This window comes from Ursus maritimus, unplaced genomic scaffold, assembly GCF_017311325.1.
Source record: "Ursus maritimus isolate PB19 unplaced genomic scaffold, ASM1731132v1 scaffold_26, whole genome shotgun sequence".
NCBI lineage: Eukaryota > Metazoa > Chordata > Mammalia > Carnivora > Ursidae > Ursus > Ursus maritimus.
This window is the reverse complement of record NW_024425119.1, coordinates 23,558,025-23,571,406: the sequence shown is the minus strand read 5'-3', so window position 1 is coordinate 23,571,406 and position 13,382 is coordinate 23,558,025. Positions and strand designations below refer to the sequence as shown.

Below are 13,382 nucleotides of genomic sequence, written 5' to 3'. Positions count from 1 at the left end.
ATTAGTGCTTAGGCACATCCTGATCATGCACAGAATTAAAGCTACAGGGTTATTATTACCAGATATTCTTTGACAGCACTGTTTAAAAGATGTAGTAGTTTGCATGTGTTCTTTCATTAAGGAGCAGATTTCTAGTGTTTATGGTTCTTATTCTTTATCTGCCCAATCCAATTTTGGGTACTTAATCTTAAAACTCCTCAAAGAAACAAAACATCTCACTTTTCAGAAGCTCTTAATTTCAGATAAAGCTGGTATATTTGAATAATAATGACCTGGAGCTTTGTGAAAATGTCATGAACTATGCATTACCATCCATCAGTTTTAAAAGAAACCAATGTAAACATGAAAAAAGTAGAAAGAGAACCACCCTCTCTCACCGTAGGCATGATTACTTCTCTGTTACTCGTATACAAAAGTATGAATCATCTGACCAAGGATGCTAACTAGACAACCATTTTATGTATCTTAGAAACATGGTTCCCTGCACTAAGGAGTGTGGTCTGATGATGTTGTTTTTATATTAACCCTTGTCATATGATAGGGTAGAACTTATACTAATTAAGCACAGATTCTAAAAAGTACAGTTTTTATTTTAGTTTCCTGTTGGATATTGCCAATTTTGGTAAGATCCTGCAGAGTGGTATGACCTAGATCCCTAAAAAATCTCCACGGTCATCATCATCCTAGAGCTTATATTTTAGGAAAAGGATTCAGAGCAAGGATGCAATTTCTTGCCAAAAATACAGAAAAAATGGAAGAGTTAGAGAAAAGAAAAAAGGAAACTGCATACAATCAAAATAATTATAGTTGCTGGAACACCTGGGTGGCTCAGTCAGTTCAATGTCCGACTCTTGATCTAGGCTCTGGTCTTGACCTCAGGGTCATGAGTTTGAGCCCTGTGTTGGGTTCCACACTTGGTGTGGGGCCTACTTAAAAAAAAAAATTATAGCTGCTTCTCCCCCTCCCCCCTTTTTTGTTACCCTCCTATTGGCTTAATTAAACAACTCCTTAATCGAGGAGCATCCAGTATAGTAAGTAGAGGGGAGTTCCTATAGCTGCCCCTTGATAGTGACTTTTCAGATTCTTAATAATCTTCGTGACTAAAGTGCTATGTGTACCCTCCACACTTTTCAAGTCTTCGGTGTAGGAAATCTGACTTCTCATGTGGGTTTTCAAATACACAACCTAATGCAACTCTTTTCTTGAAGCAGATTCTTGAGAAGCATCTCACACTTTCAACAACATAAGCAGAGCACGTACATTCATGAAAGTTGCCTTTATGAAGGGTCACCTGTATTTGCATTAGTAACAACTTAGTGTGTGCTATTCAGTTGTTTCTCAGGCTGGATTTACCTGGGAACACAAATACAAACCAAACAGGAAACAGATTTCCCCCAAACAAACAAAACCCTCTGCCACTAGGGCCCACTGTCTTTACAATTTCCATGTTTAAGGGGCGCCTGGGTGGCTCAGTCGTTAAGCGTCTGCCTTCAGCTCAGGGCGTGATCCCAGAGTCCTGGGATCAAGCCCCGCATCGGGCTCCCTGCTCCACTGGGAAGCCTGCTTCTCCCTCTCCCACTCCCCCTGCTTGTGTTCCCTCTCTTGCTGGCTGTCTCTCTCTGTGTGTCAAATAAATAAATAAAATCTTTTTTAAAAATTTCTATGTTTAATACAAGGGAGGTCCATGGACTAGTTCACGGGTAAATCACTCCCTCTTTCACCCCAGATTGTTCTTGCCTATGGGGATAGCCTGCATGCTATATACCCAGTATCCCATGACTTGCCAAGAACTGCTCCTTAGATGTTCTTTCTATAAGGGGTGTTCTCACCCCACTCCTATTACTCTGCTTGCTCATTTCTCTTTTCTAATTCAGCCCTTTCAAATACTCAAGTGGGGAAAGAAGGGAATAACTTTTCCTCCTCCATGTTATACTCCATTAAACCACATATTATACCTTAGCGTGGTTTAGCTCATTTCTTTTTAGCACTGAGTAATATTCCATTGTCTGAATATACCACACTTTACTTATCCACTCATCTAAACAAGCATGTACAGGTTTTTCTGTAGTCTTAAGTTTTCAGTTCCTTTGAGCAAATACCAAGGAACGTGATTACTGGATCATATGCTAAGAGTATGTTTAGTTTTGTAAGAGAATGCCAAACTCTCTTTCAAAGTGTGTATATCATTTTGGATTCCCACTAACAACAGATGAGAGTTCTTACTGCTCTGCATCCTTGCTAGCATTTGATGTTGTCACTGTTCTAGATTTGGCCATTCTTATATTGCTTTGGCTATTCGAGGTCTTCAGTGGTTCCATACAAATTTTAGGATTGTTTTTTCTAGTTCTGTGAAGAACGTTGTTGGTATTTTAATAGGCATTGCATTAAATCTGCAGATTGCTTTGGGTAGTATAGACATTTTAACAATATGTGTTCTTCCCATCCATGAGCATAGAATGTCTTTCCACTTCTTTGTGTCATCTTCAATTTCTGTCCTACATTGGGTACTCCTTTCATCCAGACACCTTGGGGACACTAAAGAATGCAAGACATAAGCTGGCCCAGAGCAGATGAGTTGTGCAGCAGGTGCAAGCTGTGCTTTAAGAAGCTCCGCTTCTTTGGTCAGAGGATCCAGTAGACCCTGTGCTATTAATGGTGTCAGTGGTGGGGAAAAGTGGTACTGTGGATCTTAGTGCAAGCTCCAGTAGGAGAATCATAGTGCAGGCCCTTGGGGTTCTGATATTGATTCTCCACCAGAAGCTTGCCTGTAGAGGAGTCCTATAGTAGACAGAGATGAAGAAATGACTTGGTTTTAGTATTCCTTCTGAGCTCAGTCATTGGCTGGACACAGCCTGGTAGGCACAAGGCCTCAGTGTGAGCACTATGGTGGATATGAAAATGTAGTGGCTAGCTGCCTTCTGAGCTATAGCTCAACTGTGTTCTCATATTAGGTCCTTTTTCTTTTTAAGATTTTATTTATTTATTTGTCATAAAGAGTGAGAACGCACAAGCAGGGGGAGCGTCAGGCAGAGGGAGAAGCACGCTCCCCATTGAGCAAGGAGCCTGACGTAGGACTCAATCCCAGGGCCCTGGGATCATGACCCGAGCAGAAGGCAGATGCTTAACCAACTGAGCCACCTAGGCGCCCCCATGTTAGGTCCTCTTGAAGACAAATCTGAACAGTGCAACTCCATGGCCTCTATATTAGTCTGGGTCCAATTAAAAGACAGGAATGATATAGTTTTTTTTAAGATTTTATTTATTTATTTGATAGAGAGAGAGGCAGCGAGAGAGGGAACACAAGCAGGGGGAGTGGAAGAGGGAGAAGCAGACTTCCCAGTGGAGCAGGGAGCCCGATGCGGGGCTCGATCCCAGGACTCTGGGATCACGCCCTGAGCTGAAGGCAGACGCTTAACGACTGAGCCCACCCAGGTGCCCCAAGGAATGATATAGTATTTTAAACAGTGGAAATTTAATATAAAGAATTACTAAACTATGATGAGAAAGTAATTAAAGGATGGAAAGATAATTCTGAAGGGTACCCTAGGGCTGAAAGAGAGCACCCCAAAAGGGCTAACTTGGGCAGGGGGTTCAAAGTTGTTGAAGAAGGTGTGATTGCAGCACAGTGAATGGCAGAGAAGTTTGAGTCCTGTGTGTCTGACTTCCTCTGTGTATCCAATTGCCAATCTTAACTCATTTGTGTCATAGCAGATTGTTGCTGTTTATCTGGAGATTGAGCCCTGGCCCTGGCCCATGTTCTGGTGTGCTGCTGCTCTTCTTGTTCCTTCTGCACCAACATCAGAAGTATTCTGCCCTAGCTGCGTACAGCCAGAGCACGCAGTCCCGCCCCCAGCCAGTGACCCTTCGAAAATGGATACCATGCCCCTAGCAAATGCTCTTGACACGCTACTCTCTCTGTGCACCCAGTCCTCAGCCTTAACTCTGCTGTATCCTTAAGGTGTCTGTTGCATCCTGCTGCACGTGGATATGATACACTGGAGGCCTAGCACTGCTCTGCTGGTAGGGGGGCTCGTTGTGCCCTGACACTCTCTATACATCCATTTGTCAGACGAGGTTCCCTGTGCTCCTGAAGGACATTTCCTGCTTGCATGATGACTAGCATGGACCAGCTTTGGCCTGGGCAACTCAGTGGACTGTGACCACACCTCCTTCAATGAGTTCTGAATCCCAGCCTTGGGAGTCAACCATTTGGGCAATCTTTCTTGGGTAATCTTATACCCTAGGGCATTTGGATTTCTCTTTTCACCTTTATAGTTGATCTACTGTTATAGTTAAGAATTTTTTTAAAAGACTTTATTTATTTATTTGTCAGAGAGAGAGAGGCAGAGAGGCAGGCAGAGGGAGATGCAGGCTCCCCACCAAGCAGGGAGCCCAACAAGGGACTCGATCCCAGGACTCTGGGATCATGACCTGAGCCAAAGGCAGTCGCTTAACCAACTGAGTCCCCCAGGCATCCCAATAATTTTTCATATTAAACTTTCCCTGTTCAAATTACTAAGCGGTTTCTCTCCTGATTGGACCTTCAGTGATACAATACATCCCTTCTTTCTGGAATGTGCTTCTCCCCCTCTCACTGGCGAACCCCTATTCATTCTTTAGGTTTTAGCTTTGATACTGCTTCTTCCTGTGCGTCACTCCCTGACTCACTACCCTTACCTTCACATGATTCCATAGGCCCTTTTGTGCTCACCCTAAATGTGGCATGAAATATAAAACTCGCCTCACTCCGTGAACACCAGAATGTTATGTCTGTTGTTTCCTCATTGACTCTCACAATTCCAGAATAAAGGTTTTCAGTACATGTTTCTGTTTGAACTTTATGGTCCCCTCAATGGGGTTCTTCAGGGTCAGAGATCTCCAGTAGACACTGGCAGATCATCCTCCACACACTTGAACCCTCATATTCTAATCATGGTTTAATTACAATGTAGTTTTAGTTTTCCTCAGTAGATACAGTGGGATGCAAGGGAAGACATGTCCAAAAGAATGAATGAACCAGTTATGGAAAAGTGTTTGATGAATGTCTTGGTAACTCTTAAGAGGAGAAAACGTTTGTAACAACCCTGAACTGGAATTGGAAAACCTGAGCTAAGGGATTTGTTAAGGCATTCATATCTCAGTTGTTTTTCATCATAAAACAGATATTACTCTAACACATTATTAATTCCATTAGTATAACTATCAAATGAGTATGCAGCAAAACTGAACCAGGGCATCTTTGAGCTTTAGATGGGGATGGGAGTTCTAATCAAGAACTTTCTAGAGAATGTCTGTTCTAGATCTGACATTAGTTTGCACAGAAGCCTGGGAGTCAGAAATCTTAGGTTTCAATTGATTGTGAGAAACTCTTTGGGTATCCACATAGCATCTGACCAAGGAACACAGAAGCTCAGAGTTGGCCTATCATACACTGTTTGAGTATCTCTGATCTATAGAAAAACACTAGAGTCCCCCAAATTCTGCAACTTACCTAGAGTCCTGGTATGTGGTTCCTATCTCCTTATAGCCTGGTAATGTCTTTGACCCTCATTCCAGGTTGCATTAGGAAATGTCAGAGTCTTCTGTTCAAATGTTACTACAGAGAGCCTTTACTGGTCTCATAAGTCACCCTGGGGAATTCTGAGGAGACAAATAAAAGGCAAAAGATAATTTTCTAGCTGGCACCTGTAGGAGACAAATATTTGTTGATCATAGTGGAAACCATTGACACACACCAAAACCGTTTGTCTAGCTAAGCTGGATCGGCCTGAGAAATGGTTTGTTGTTGTTTCTGTTTCTGTTTCTTTGTTGTTGTTCATTGCTCTTTCACCAGTGAAGACACCCATTCTGGAACTAGTTACCTCCTCAGCAGGGACCCTCGTGCTCTCCAGAGCTCTGTATGTCATTCCAGCAGCAATTTCGGCTGAAGATGCAGACCCTTGATTTCTGAGTTGCTAATTCCAAACAACTTCTTGTCAAATCATTCAACCTACAGACACAAAATGACATTAAATTTCCTCTGAAGAATAAGTACCTAAATTTATATCCGTGTATTTGCCTTGCCGTAAAAATAGACACCAAACTTTCAAATTTTGCTGGTGTATCTTGTGCAACAGTGGTTTCTGTTAGTTTTTATTTTGGTTAATTTTTTTTTTTTAAGTAAGCTTGCCGTAAAAATAGACACCAAACTTTCAAATTTTGCTGGTGTATCTTGTGCAACAGTGGTTTCTGTTAGTTTTTATTTTGGTTAATTTTTTTTTTTTTAAGTAAGCTCCATGACCAATGTGAGGCTTAAACTCATAACCCCAAGATCAAGAGTTGCATGCTCTACCAACTGAGCCAGCCAAGGGCTCCTACTTTGGTTAATTCTTAAAATCATTAACAAATGTAATAGGAATCTGGTGAGTTTTGGGTTAGCTGGTTTTGTATTAGCTGTTGTCATGGGTCTGCTCCTGTTCCTGTCTGTCTGCTTCATCCACAATATCAGGTATAGCTCAGATGTAAGTACTGGATCAAGTACCACATTAAAAGGAGTTTCTGTAGACACTCAGTATACAGCCTATATGTATATATAAGCCACATGACCCATCTTGTTTGCATTTTACTTGATTTTTTTTTCAATTGCATCATACCATTCTTCAATATTAAATCTTTCTGGTGAAATATTTACCATCCAATTTGTGCCTTCCCTAAGCACCTGCCAGAAACTGACAACTTCTGTTAACAAAACTGTAGCTTAAAAAGGTTTTCACTCTGTTGCCAAATAAATATACTGGTATCGAAACAATAACCGTTTACAAATTATAATGGAAAAACATACCATCACACTAGAAAAATGAAAAAGCCCATATATAAATATAGCAAAAACAATACAAAGAAAAAAAAGAAGTATGCAGGATTTATATAAGGAAAAAGACTACCAGAAGCTAATGAGACTTAAACTGAAAGACATAACATGTATCTAGGTACACCAATTCAAGATTGATTCTGCTAAAATTAATTCTCTTAACCTAATTACAGACAAATTCTCACTGTGAATTCTTTTAATTTGGCATAGTGATTAAAAATTCATCTCAAATAATGTAGAGGTAAATATTGCCAAGAGAATACTGAAAGAGAAGATTAGGAAGGGGAACTATAGATCTGTAATGGATATCAAAACATATTTTATAAAGAAGTTAAAATAGTAGAGTACGGACATAAGAAGAAGACTACCAGTCAACTGAACAGAACACAAAACCCAGAAACAGAAAAAACCATACCTGAGAATTTAATAATGGTGAAGTGGAATTTTAAATTACATGAAAAAAGATGGATTAGTTATGACAAGCAAATAACTATTTTTTAGAAAGTTCTTAAAAGTTGGAGCACCTGGGTTAGGCATCTGACTCTTCATTTCAGCTCAGGTTATGATATCAGGGTCCTGAGATCAATTCCTGCCCCCCCCCCCCAGCCGCCGCTCCGTGCTTGGGGTGGAGCCTGCTTAAGACTCTCCTCCTCTCTCCCTCTTCCACTCCTGCTGCCCCTCCCCCCATCTTCTCCCCACCCCCATTCTCTCAGAAAAACCCAAAAAAACAAAACAAAAGAACTTATATGTTGCACCATGCTCCAAAATAAATCTTGGACTGATTAAAGATTTAATTGGGAAATAGCAAATAATAAAAGTAAAGAAAATGTAAACGTAAGGCTGGGCCAAATGGGAGGATTAAGAGGCATGCAGAAATGCATTTTCATTTCACCTGGAGAACGTGCATAGTTTTCCCCTCATAAGTTTGCACTTGATGATACATATTGCTGAAGTCTCTGACCATGAAACAGATCTCTTTCTTTCCTTTTTTTTTTTTTTTCTTAACGATTTTATTTATTTGACAGAGAGAGAGAGAGTACAAGCAGGCAGAGCATCGGGCAGAGAGAAAGGGAGAAGCAGGGCTCCGCTGCGTGAGGAGCCCGACGGGGCCTCGATGCCAGGACCCGGGGTTCATGCCCTGGGAAGGCAGATGCCCAATGAACTTAGCCACCCAGGAGCCCCTGAGAACGCCTATTGCTGCATCTGCTCAACTCCATGGAGACCAGCTGGCGCCCAGAGGGATATGGAAGAGGAGTAAACTGAGGGAGAGTTTGTTTTAGGAAGTTTTCTGGGGGACGAGGCATTCAGCATCCTGAAGATCCATGCACTCTAGTCCCAGTAGTATACAAAGACTGCTTTTCCACACCGGCGAGTCTAACTTCTGCAAATGTGCAGAAACGCTCAGCCAACTCCCACCAGCGTTTGAAGGGAACCCTTTCAATCATTCCCACACAATCACTGAAATTTCAGAGGTTTGGGCCTCGCATGTGTGCTCTGGGCACCGTTGGCCACCGGCCCTCCGTGAGCTCCCGCAGCGATGCCCGCCTCTGAAATGGGCAAGCGCATTTGTGTTCAGCGTCATTGCTTGGTTAACGGTTACTCTGCGCTCAAAGATTCCAAACCCCGGAGCTTTGCTACTGTGATGTAGTGGCGAGGTCAGTTTGCCTTATCTCTAGCCCTAATGTTGGGCTGTAGAGGAGTGTGTATTTTATTTTTAATGGACATCTTTTTATACGATAATGTTGTAAAAAAGATCTATTCCATAATAGATCATGACCTGAGTCAAAACCAAGAGTCGTATACTCAGGGAACTGAGCCACCCAGGTGCCCCTAAGTTGAAAAATTTTAAATTGAAGTATTAGGACTTAATCTCAACTGAAGCTGTTCCTCCTTCCTTTCAAACGAAAACGTTTCTGAAGATAGGAAATTGTAAAAATTAACCTTTAACTGCCCTTTTGATATTTATGAGTATTTAACACTAATATTGATAATTGGTAATACTTGATTTTCATAAGATCTATAAATCTAAATATTTAATAAAATGAGTTGTCCCTGCTTATTTGAATCCTGAGTTTCCTTTGGCTTAAAGTTTATTAAAAATCAGAGTAAGAATTACTTTAAAAAATTCATTATTTTAGTCTTCTTTTCCAATAATGCTTTCAAGAACTAAAATTCATTTAAATGCCAACCATATGACTAGAACTGCAATAGACCTCTTGTATATATCATTATTTCATTTAATGTAAGGCACCATAGATTGTATGATGTCCCACTATTTTATGTATCAATAAGAAATTTTTAAAAATTCTGCCAATTATAGTTGTAAGACATTTTGAATTATAAATTGCATCCTAATGTCAGAGATATTAAAAGGTGACAGAATAAGCATCGTAGAATCACTGAAATATAGTATTCTTGGAAATCCTTAAAACGTATCTGCAAAGTAGGCATAATTGTATCACTTTACCTAATTGGAGTGTTGTCTTTGTAAAGTAGCAGTGATGGTAATAGTTATCATAATATTATGTAACAATTTTTGAGATGTTATTTGTGGTAGGAACGGTTCTAAACACTTTGCATAGATGAGATCACTACTCTTTATTTTATTTATTTATTATTATTATTTTTTAGTAATCTCTATTCCCAACATGGGGCTCGAATTCAGGACCCTCGAGATCAAGAGTCACATGATCTTCAGACTGAGCTGGGCAGGGAACCTGAGATAACTGTCTTTATCCCCATTTTGTTGGTGAGGAAATTGAGGATAAGGCTAAGCGACAACTATGAAGCGACAGTTAAAGTAGGATTCAAACCCAAGTTGAGCTGAATCCTGAGGTCATGTTCTATCTAATCTGATAGGCTGCTCTTTTATTAGTGTGGTGAATAATCTCTAACAAATATTGTCCTTTCTTCAAAAGAAAACTAAATCTTTGTTTTGGAGTCATAGAAATAAGATGCTATTTAACGTTTACAATTACATGAATTAATTGCATGCTTTGAAATAGTGCACTATAATTTCCTAAAAAGTTCTTTCACTTTCATAGGACTGCTCTCCATTTGGCCTGTGCCACTGGCCATCCAGATGTGGTGAGTTTTCTAGCAGACAGGAATTGCCAGCTTAACCTCTATGATAAAGAAGATAGGACCCTGTTAATAAAGGTATATTGTAGCAGCTGTGTCTGCCTGAGATGGATTTGGTTTAATTACTTGGAATGAAAATTTATTGCATTTAAACATAACTAATTGGTGAAACTTGTGGCATGTTTACTTTAAATTCTCAGAATTTACACTCTCTTTATTGGTATAATACTGACAGGCTGTGCAGTGCCAAGAAGAGAGCTGTGTAACTATCCTTTTAGAACATGGTGCTGCTGGGTGTTATACACAAGTAATAAATCATGGAACTTTAAAAAATTAATAAATAAACTTAAAAAAAAAAAAAAAGAACATGGTGCTGATCCGAATCTTACAGACGGTAATGGCAGTACCGCGCTCCACTATGCTGCCGTTGATCAGAACGTCTCAATAGTAGAGAAGCTGCTTCTACATAATGCAGATAATTGAAGGAAAAAACAAGGTACAGATCAACTTTATTTATAAAGTATTTGAAATTATATATATATAAATTATTTTTAGCCACAAAACATTTTATTTATATATTTATTTATATATATAATATATATACTGAATTCTATACACAAGTCCTGTCATCATGGAAACAACTCCGAAGCCAGCGCAGGGAGGGCTAGAGAAATGTAATGCCCACGGAAAGGGCAAAGTTCTGTCTCCCAGCCACCCTTCCACCCCAGAAAGAAAATCTTCCCATTAGTGCTTGGGAGTGGACAGTGGGCTCAGAGCCCACAAAGGATTGAAGGGCTAAAGGGGAGGGAGGTGATGATGGAGGCTGGGTACTGTGCAGGGGCTTAGGAAATGGGTGCTGCTGGGGATGGGTGGGAGACCGTGACCCGGCGGGGTAACTTGGGTGAGTGCATGTAGGAGGAGAAAGCAGCAGGTTGCAGGGCCTGGGCACTCCAGGCCCCAAGGTTCTGAAGATGAGAGCAAGGGGATCGGGTCATGACATCCTACAAGGGCATGTCCTTGTGCTCACAGCTACTCTGCCCACCATGTACCACACTGGGGTCTCCCGTTTCAGAGAGTAGTTCCTGCTCAGCCTTGTGTAGCTCCCCAGTGGGGTGGTAGCTGTACATGGGGAGTAGTTGATAACCACGCTTACCAGTCCACCTGCTATTTCTTTGACATGCATTACCTCTCAGCACTGCTCTTACCCCTCTCTCCTTTCCTGGGAAGGCTGCACAGCCAGGCCCTGAGCTAGATATCAGCCCAGTTAGGAGCTAAATGTCCAGGCTTTGAACCAGATGTCAAAGATCATGGTGACCCTTTGATACATGATAGGGATCAATGGCAGTGGCTTTGTAAAAGCAAACCCTCTTGGGTTCCCTAAGGAATTAAAGTCTGGCAGTGGCCAACATTCTTGACATTCCAAATAATTGTCGAGTGTTTCCAAAAACAAGTTGCTCAATTTTTTTTTATGACAAAAACTAGTGATAGGAAGATGCAAATGTGTTTGGACACCAGAGGTTGTAGAAGACAAATAGAGTACAAGGGAACAATGGTCTGTTTCCCGTGACATTGAAAGGAAGCACAAGGGTTAAACAATACTTGTGGATTGGAATCTCAGCTTGGCTTTTTTGCAAATGGCAAAATCTCTCTGAGCTCTATATGTTGCTCTGAGAAGTAAAGGAGGTAATTTATGCAAAAATCCCTAGGATGGTGCTTGGCACATGGTAGTTATGGAAGACCTGCATTGAGGATAACAGGTACTGACAAAAAAGACTTTCAGGTTTAATTCACTTAGAAATTAGGACCAAAACTTTATGGTAAATGATAAGAACAAGGTACCAACCCATAAACAAATAGGACTGTAATTGGAATTTTATCTCAAAATATAAAAAAAAAAAAATTTTGAAGGCTGATTTTAGATATAATCAGGCTTAGACTATAATCCATAGCAAATTCTTGTTCCAATGCCCTCGGTGGAGGGCCCCACCCTGGGGGCAGGAAGCAGATCTAAGCAGCACATTGCCTGGGGCTTAGCTCCAAGGCAAATCACCCAGAGCAGCAGAAGGGGGGACAGCCACCTTTTCCTAGTTGAGCTTCCTCCTCACAGCTATGCTGACCAATGGAACAGGATATGAATATGCATATGAATATGAATGATATGAATATGCATACCTCTAATTTGTTGCTTACACTGACATGATCCAAAAGCCACTGGGTCGGGAGAGACCCAGCAGTTCCCTAGAAGCTCTCTCAAATTCTTTCCCTCAGGGCCTCCATCTTTGCTTATGTCATAATTCTGTCCCAAATTCCTCCTCAGAGCTTCCCTTAAGATGGAACTGAACAGACTACACACAGTTCTGCTTCCAGTTATTTCTTATTTCCTTTCATGTGGCTTTTCAATTTTAATGTAATTAGCATTGCTGAGAAGGAGCCCCATTACCAGAGCAGCTGCACTGGGTGGACACAGTTGAGCCTTGGTTCAATTTCCTCTTCCATGTGGTCAGTCTCCACATGTGTTCTTCAAGATCCAGAACATCTGGTGTCAGCCTTGATCAAGTAAGCCAACTTATTGGGGCTGCGGCTAAAACCTGAATAGTGATCTGCAATAGGGGTCAGAATCCCTGTTTGCTTTGCTTTTCCCTCCTTTGCAGCCCAGCCTTGACCTGTGGGCAGGCCCGCTGGCAGAAATGTGCTGCCAAAACTCAGAGAGAAACTCCCTAGTCTAGTCAGAGGACCAGAAGGGCCCTCTGAGTGCCAGAGAGTGTGGCAGGAATCCCTAGTGGTTTTCCTTTTTCCTCTCCCTTTTACCTCCCAGCCCAGTCCCAAGGCCAACCCCAGCTGGGGAACTGCTTTGCTGTGGCAGCACTCTGACATGTAAAACCCTGAGAGAAGAGAGAAAACCTTATGCTGTCCAGAGGAAGCGGGGAAAGAGGCCCCTGGAGGCAGAACGTGTGTGGGTAACCCCAGAGATAACAGTGCTAAAGAAGGTGATCTCCCATTCACTTTATGAACTCGGAAGTCCTGGACTTGCCACGAGCTGAGCATGCTCTAAACACACCCGCAGGAGCTTAACAAAAGCTTCAAGAACTGAACTATGTTATAAATCACTAGCCAAATCCTAGCTAGATTAAAGCCAAAGTGGTACGCATCAGGTAGACCCAACCAACACAACAAAGGTGGAAACCAAACTAATGTTGGAACTGCCACCCAGAGAATAAGAGACAGAAATTATAGTTGGACCCTAACTCCATTAATACCCATGAATGTGCATACTTAAATTATTGTCATGGTCAACAACAGCATAATTACAAGGATTCAAACTACCTAAAAAAATCAAATGCCCATAAGGGATGTGTTCTGACTGTAGTTAAGACCGGTTGATGGGTAAAAAGGTGTTTCTTAAATAGTTGAGATTCTTGAAAAGAAGTAATTTGTCAAATTTTTAAGCATTAAA

At 41.2% G+C, this 13,382-nt stretch overlaps 1 protein-coding gene across 1 annotated transcript in view; it reads left to right on the top strand.

Annotated features, from left to right (window-relative positions):
• LOC103665247 (putative ankyrin repeat domain-containing protein 20A5) overlaps positions 1 to 10,411 on the top strand; it is a 386,833-nt gene extending 376,422 nt beyond the window's left edge. Inside the window, exons 6-8 of the mRNA XM_040641901.1 lie at positions 9,892 to 10,006; positions 10,164 to 10,209; positions 10,296 to 10,411. Of these exons, the coding sequence (XP_040497835.1) occupies positions 9,892 to 10,006; positions 10,164 to 10,209; positions 10,296 to 10,411 (277 nt within the window). The remainder of the gene's footprint in view (positions 1 to 9,891; positions 10,007 to 10,163; positions 10,210 to 10,295) is intronic.
• The last annotated feature ends 2,971 nt before the right edge of the window (positions 10,412 to 13,382 follow it).